The 7344-nt window shown below is 38.1% G+C and overlaps 1 protein-coding gene across 1 annotated transcript in view; it reads right to left on the reverse strand.

The window, feature by feature from the left end:
* Window positions 1–7344, reverse strand: part of LOC107096384 (acid-sensing ion channel 2-like) — a 153490-nt gene that overhangs the window by 29991 nt on the left and 116155 nt on the right. The window contains 1 exon segment of the mRNA XM_015393003.1: window positions 4169–4296. Coding sequence (XP_015248489.1) covers window positions 4169–4296 — 128 coding nt within the window.

The raw sequence follows: 7344 nt of genomic DNA on the forward strand, positions 1-7344 counted from the left end.
CAATAGTGCCTTTGTAGAATGTGCACATGATAGAGGTTGGAGCTCCAGCTCTGCAAAATGGAGACGGAACTACATAACTGGATATGAATTTGAGGTTTGCTCGTTCCAAGGAGTATCACGGTACTTGACTAATTTATTATAACCAGAAAGCTATAAATCCCTACATACAGTAGAGGTTTCAAACAACATGATCAAGAACGCCTTAGTTAATAGGAATGATCTGGTTTCAAGTATCTGCTTTAAGCCAATGTTTTTTAGAGAAAAAAAAAACTTTTCCTTAGTTCTAAATGTTGCAAACCCTCAAAAATTGACAGCGTCTTAAAGAATATGATGGTGATGCAATGTAAGTGAATAACAAAAAAAAAGGAACAAAGACTGAAATTGTTAGGTTAATGTTTGATGGTGAACTATTTACCTTCCTTTTAAATATTTAGGAAAGCTCTCTGGCCTATAAAATTTCCATTACATGTCTTGCTTAGAATTACTCAGGTGAGATTTTACCTCCCTAGCCTTTTTTGACCTGCAGTTTTAGGGTATTGTCACTCTTCAGAGAATTCGTTGCAGCTGACAGGACAGCCCTGCCCTCTCCCATAAATATTTACACCCTCATTTTATACACCTAAAAATGCCTGTAAATAGATGCACAATGGTACATCCGTACATATTGGATCCCAAGTCATTACCAGGAGTGGAAGCACAGCTTCCTGCACAGCCAGCAATAATGCAACATATTTCTGCCCATGACCTGGAGTCACCACTGGCACCTGTTTCTGCTCTCCTGTTGCACCATGTTGCACCAGATACCATGTCGATCAGCATGCATCTTCTCCTTCGCATGCACAGCCACTGTGCTTTGCATTTCAAAATGTACTCTGCATTTAGAACAAAGAGTATTTTCAAGGTAAATTACTCTCAAAGGGTCACCTTGATTTTATGGCCTAGACCAAGACCAGGAAGAGGGAACAGGAATATACTTATTTGAATGAGCTTTGCCATCCAAAGTGCTTTGTAGTTTGCATGGTGAGGAGATAGCCTTCAGCTCTTTCACAAGGATTAGATTTTGTGTATCAGAGTCTTTCAACTCATTAGAGCTTCAGATAAGTTAGGTTAGGTTAAAAACTATGACTCTCTGTGTTCTGATTCACCTGGTCCTACACAAGAGTTTTAAATTAGTCCAGTTTTATTATTTTTTATATAAGATAAACACATTTGATAGAGGGTTGGTGGACTTTATTTCAATGTAGTTAATTAATTTTTTTTTTTAAATAAAGGGACAGTGCATATTAAAACAATGTTGATATGCCACAATTATAAAATTAATTCAAAAAGAGAATGAGAACCACATAATAAAACTGGATAGAAGATCAAAACAATAAAATAGTACAGAAACCGTTTAGACATAACATCCCGTAAAAATTCAAAAAATATCCACTGGACTTGGTTTTTAAGATTTGAAGACGTTTCGCCACCTCTCCAGGAAGTGGATATTTTTTCAATTTTTACGGGATGACTATGACCTGGATGACTGAGAACCTTCATCAGCATTTAGACATAACACTATAACAGGCAAAATACTAAAGTCATACAACACAGACAATAACAAAAATAACTCTTCTTGCTCTGTGGCCTCTGAGTTTTTCCCACTCATGGATTCATTTCACCTAAAGCGACACATTTATGGCTCAGTGGGCCTATAGAAATTGGTTGGTCCCTATGAGGATAGTGTATGTATGAGGGGTGTAAAAATGAGTGTCTGCTCATGTGTGTCATTTCATTGAGTGGCTGTATATGTCTATGAAGGTGTAAGTGTGGGATTGTGTGAATGCGACTGTGGACTGTGGGTGCTTGTGAACATGACTCTGTCTACTTGTCAGGTTGACTGCTTGCCCCTAGATGGTTCTCTTTATTTGAGCAGCTCTGCAGCTGCAGCTCTGTGGGGCCTCAGCACCATAGTCTCTGAGGTTGGGCCCCTCTGGCCTCAGGCCCTGGGGCACCCCTTTACCATTTTCAGGTGGGTGTGGCCGTTCCCATGTCTGCCCCTTCTTTGTCCCTGTAGTCTGGGTTCCTTTATATATCTGGGGCTCTCTTCACCTCTAAGTCCAGCCTAGGCTTTGCAGGGCAAGTCTTGGACCACTCAAACCTGCTAATGGTCATTCTCCTTGTAAACCCCATTATACACCAGAATCAGAATCAGAATCAGAATCAGAATCGGGTTTATTGCCATTGTTAGTGAAGAGGTTCACAACTAGGAAATTTTTGTGGTACAGTCGTGCAACATGAAACATATATGAAATAGTAAATAAAATTATAAAAATCTCTAAAAACACTAGGGTATAAGGCATACTCTATCACAGGCCTTGGGTTCTAGGTGTCCATGGATACAGGGGGGAAGCCAACCTTTCTAATGTGATCAATTATGACCTACAGCGCACATAAAATGGAAAAATAGCATAAAACAACCATGTTATTCGTGACGGTAGCTACCTGCAGTCAACAAGTAAGGTAAAGCTGAAAAAAAGTAACTGTATGACTTCCTTGTAAATTGTGCCTAAAATTATCTGCTGCTCCTCTTCCTCTTCAGAAAAATCCAATCAAGAGCATGATAAGTCTATCTTCGCATCCCTTTCCCTCATATTTTTTCTTGTCTCTAGTTTCCAATGATACCAGCCATGGTTGGATGGAGGACCAATCCACTAAAGGCTATTGAAACATTTTTCTAAGAGTCAACAATTTCCAAATTTTGTATTCAAAAACAGTTGGTGGCATGTTTTTAGAAATGTTAAACCCTATTTTAGAAAAAAAAAAATTCATTATTCATCCTCTTCTTGTAGCTCCAGAGCTGGACATGGCATGCAGGCCCCTCTTCCTGACCTATTGCTCTGATCTACTCCTGTCCTCCCTGAGCTTCAGAGTGGGGCCCGACCCAGCTACTTCTCTGAAGAACGTAGTCGACTCATGTATGCCATGCTGCCGTTTGACTTTCCATAATGAATAAAACACCATGACTTGCTCTGCCTGCCATGCTGATTTGAAACCTGCACCAGGAACTCATTCTATTTGATGACCAGGTGAAGTGACAAGAGTGGAACCTTGTCGCTCAACATGCAAATTTCTGGTAATATGTAATTGGAGTGACAGCACACATGTGGTGACTTTTTCTCTGGACTTAGTTCTGTGTAACGCACCAGTAGCATGAAAGAGGCTGTAGCCAAAGAAACTGCGACAGACTTTGTGATACTTCTGCCATGCCAGTGGGTGGCCTGTTAGTGTTGCCATACAGGTAAAGCAGGTAGAAAAAAAAGAGGAAATGAGATGAAAACACTCCAGAAGAGAGAGGAAAAAAATAGGTCTGTGGAGTAATTAAAGAGAGCAACAAGGGATCCTGATGGAGATGCTCAGGGGGGCAGGTTCAAACATTTAGAATCTGAGAGCTGATTCTTATATGTAGTCTGTTTGGCAGCAACTTCATATTCATTAAAATTTGGTTTTATACACTAAAACCCAACTTAGTCTGGATAGTGAATTAAACAGAGTGTCTTCCAAACAGCGATGCTTGAATGGTTTCTAGAGGCAATATAAATTCAAATGGAAGTACAGGGACACACAGGGAAAGGAATTTTGCAAATTTCACCTTTGAAGTTTTGTTAGTTACCTTATAATTATATCAAATGGAGAAGACTTGGTGAGGTAAAAATAAAAAGATTTATCTGGAGAGAAGGAAGTGTAACTTTAAATGTAAACAAAAGACAATCTAGAAAAAACACTGAAAAACCACCATCTGAAGTGAAACTTTGTCAGAGGAAGAACAATCAAAATTAACATATCTGTTGGCCCTCCAGCCTTTAAGACTAAATTTGTTTGGTGGAATAAAGTTTAGTATGACTGAGTAAAGCTCAGGCTGGACTTAGAGCAATTCTACCATAAAGGTCAAAGCTGGAAACAAAAGGGAGAAGTTCATCAGTCATCTGCCAACAGTCACTATAGGAGAGCAAAGATATCAACTGAAGGCCTCAAGGCAGCACAAAAAAAGCATTCTCACTCACACATAAACACTGATGCACAGAATCTCATTATGTCTGTTATGGCAGGTTATTCATCACATTATCTCTAAGGCATAAGCCCAATGTGTGGATAGGAGGTGGAGACACGATAATAATAGGGAACTTACCCTTTGTTCCTGAGTTGCCACAAAGGTCTGGAAGCCAGGGGCCACGCCAAAGCCTAGTTCATGAACAAAAGGAGGCTCCGCCTGACTGTGGATTTGCACCCGCACGCCTGCCTCAAAGGCTGTGTCCTCTGCAAAGAAAGATGGAGAAATTTCAATAATTTGGAGAAATGACAACATCATTCAAAAATGAACTCAGCAAAACCGTTAAAATGAAAATGCATCCAAATCTGAATATTATTTTGGAAACAACCATTTAGCAATACATTCTGGGGTTTCTGCCTCAAAGCCTCAGGTTTTTAATATTGTCTGAGAGATAGGGAAAGAAAACGCACACTCAGGCATCCTGTTTGAGCGACATCAGACACACGTAGAGCATAAGGCTTGGTTGCGGTCCTCGGATGAAAAAGCGTTTATGCTTCCACTCTGAGCACTCCAACACACAGAGTGGTAAGGACCAAAAGAGCCACAACATTTTCAGACAAAGAAGGAGTTGTGCTTGCAGAAATCAATATTGACCTAGCAGTCAGTTGTGAATGTAGTGACATTCAATCAAGGCTTTTCCCCATCAGCTGATCAGCCTGACACCTTAGGGTGCTCTTTGACCAGGACATGGGAGTCTCTGAGCATGACCAGACTGCTCAAATCGATGGAGCGCAAACACAGACGGACAAATGTATCAACCCTTCGTGATACATGCGTCAATCAAACATCTGCAGCGACTGACATGGCATGATAAAAAAACGGTTTCATATCGAGGAATCAGGAAATAGATTGAAAAAGGGCGTTTCTGAGGTTCAGAGAACAGAACAGGAAAATAGATCAGCATGTGAGAATACATTTTACTTACTGTATATTTAGGCGACATAAATCTTTATATATTTACATTATAAGAACATGGCTTGCTCAGAGGAACATCAACCAAGTCCCTTTCATATAACTTATTAGATTTAAAGATCATGTTAAAGGTCAGGTTGGAATTAAGTTTACAATACTCTGCAAATAATTATTTAAGCTACTGTAATGTTCGCTTAAACTATTAAAACACTGCAACATCTGAATCTATTACAGCTTCACAAGAAAATACTATTCACATTTGCAATCTCAATCGCAATGATGCTCTCATTAGATAATGATTCTTGTGACTGAGATGCTGAAGCTCACAGGGTGGTAAGCTAATCACAATCTCACATACCCATCACAAACATAAATGTTGTAATGTTCCATGTGGTAAAAGTCCTGTAGAGTCCCACTTCATCTCTTAAAACTTCAAATTTTTATTGTTGCTAAAATATATCCCTTTTTGAAGGACGCCTCTTATTATGAGACACCATTACAGCATCTAAACATGTTGTGTTCACTATCTGGCCTAAAGTTTAGGAGTCACAATCAACAACATATTGCTGGTGTTTGCTGTAAATTATAACTATAATTCACAGTAATTATATAATCTTCTCAAAATGAAGAGTTTCAACACGTAAAGTATAACAAATTTTGTAACTACTATATACTGTATATATATCTATATAGATATATATTGTAATTATCACTTTTAAAAACATAAATACAAAAAAATAAATAAGCAAAACTGAGCCAGTATTAATCAAACTTCAGTAGTCCAGAAAAACTTTGATTATTGCTTGTGCACACTGACATAAACAAACAAATATTTTTGTATAGTGACCCCGAAAAAAATTGTCTCATCAACAAATCCTCCTTAAACAATGATAACCTGTTAAAGTTAGAAATTTCTTTGTTCATCTTCATTCAATGAAGATGGATGAAGAAATAAATGCAGCTGAACACTTGATCGTCCACACTTCTTGATGCATTTGGAGAGATGCTTCAAATCGGTTTGTCCTGACTATGTCCACATAAGATGACATTTGTCACTTTTAAAAAGAATGTAAGGAAAACAAATGTGCATTGGCCATTCCACAGCCTGTTAACAACGACTGGGACTGAAACCAAAACCAAAACTCAGATTGCTTTATATTTCTTTTCAGTCTGCTGGCTGATGTTAAGGTTGGGCTTGTCTGGTCCCAACTCCTTGACCTGAATTTCCTCTGCCGTTGCCCTTCTTGCAAACAAGTAGATAAATAACGATCTCACTGAATCTGGTTGAAGCTGCTGCAGCTTAGTTTGCCATCATTCCTCTGATTAACCAATCCTGCGTTAAACCTTAGGTCTTGCAGTATTTATTACTCACAGGGCAACGTTTTCAGCCCTCCAAGACCATTAAAGTCTGTAAAACTGATTGGTCATTTATTTATTACTCTGCCCTAGCAATGGTGCATGACTGGTTATTTAGCTGCATTACTTTGGCGCTCTGATAATCACCCCAAGACAGAAACCATATGTCTGTTGGTGAAAGGTCACTATCAATGAATGAATGTAGGTGGTAAAATGTAGATAGAATAATTCATATTGCATAAAGGCACAAACTCTACACAGTAAAACAGGTATTCATGACCGAATTTCTAAAAATATATTTTACATTTTCTCTGAATGGTGGTGCCCCATCGCCAGCACTGGGTAGAGGGAAGCCAGAGACCTGCAGCTAATGTTAGTCTCATTAACACTTATAAAAAAATAAAATAAAATATATAAAAAGAATGCTGACACCAGGACTGAAATTGCATTCATTAAGTTGAAGGTAGACACAATTCCTCTGCAGATTACATCTATTTATTTATTTCAAATCAGGAATTCTTTGAAATGTGCTTCTCTCTGCACAGTGTAGAAAATACTTATCACATAGCGGAAGTGTTTTAAATTCTCCCAACTTCTTTATACCTTACTCCCAGAGTATTTACATTTTTGACTTAAGCTGCCTATTCTCTTCAATTTGAACCACTTAAATCTTGTTGAAAGAACAAACAAAGTTTATAACATGCCATACCGAAAATTCCCAGCTGTATCTGTTTTTCAATCCATCTGTTAGATATGTAATCACATTTGTCTGTAGACCAGTACAATTTTTTGGATTTCCTGGTAAAAGAAATGGGGTAATAATGTGTATTTATGACACACTGTTGCTAAGAAACAGGGCATTTATACAAACCAAAGCATCTGTATGAATAAAAACATGGTCTATAGCTGGAGTTCATGGGGAAGGCAGAAGAAATAAACACAAAAAAAATAATATATATATATATATATATATATATATATATATA

Source organism: Cyprinodon variegatus, unplaced genomic scaffold, assembly GCF_000732505.1.
Source record: "Cyprinodon variegatus isolate N-32 unplaced genomic scaffold, C_variegatus-1.0 Scaffold620, whole genome shotgun sequence".
In the NCBI taxonomy this organism is placed as follows: domain Eukaryota; kingdom Metazoa; phylum Chordata; class Actinopteri; order Cyprinodontiformes; family Cyprinodontidae; genus Cyprinodon; species Cyprinodon variegatus.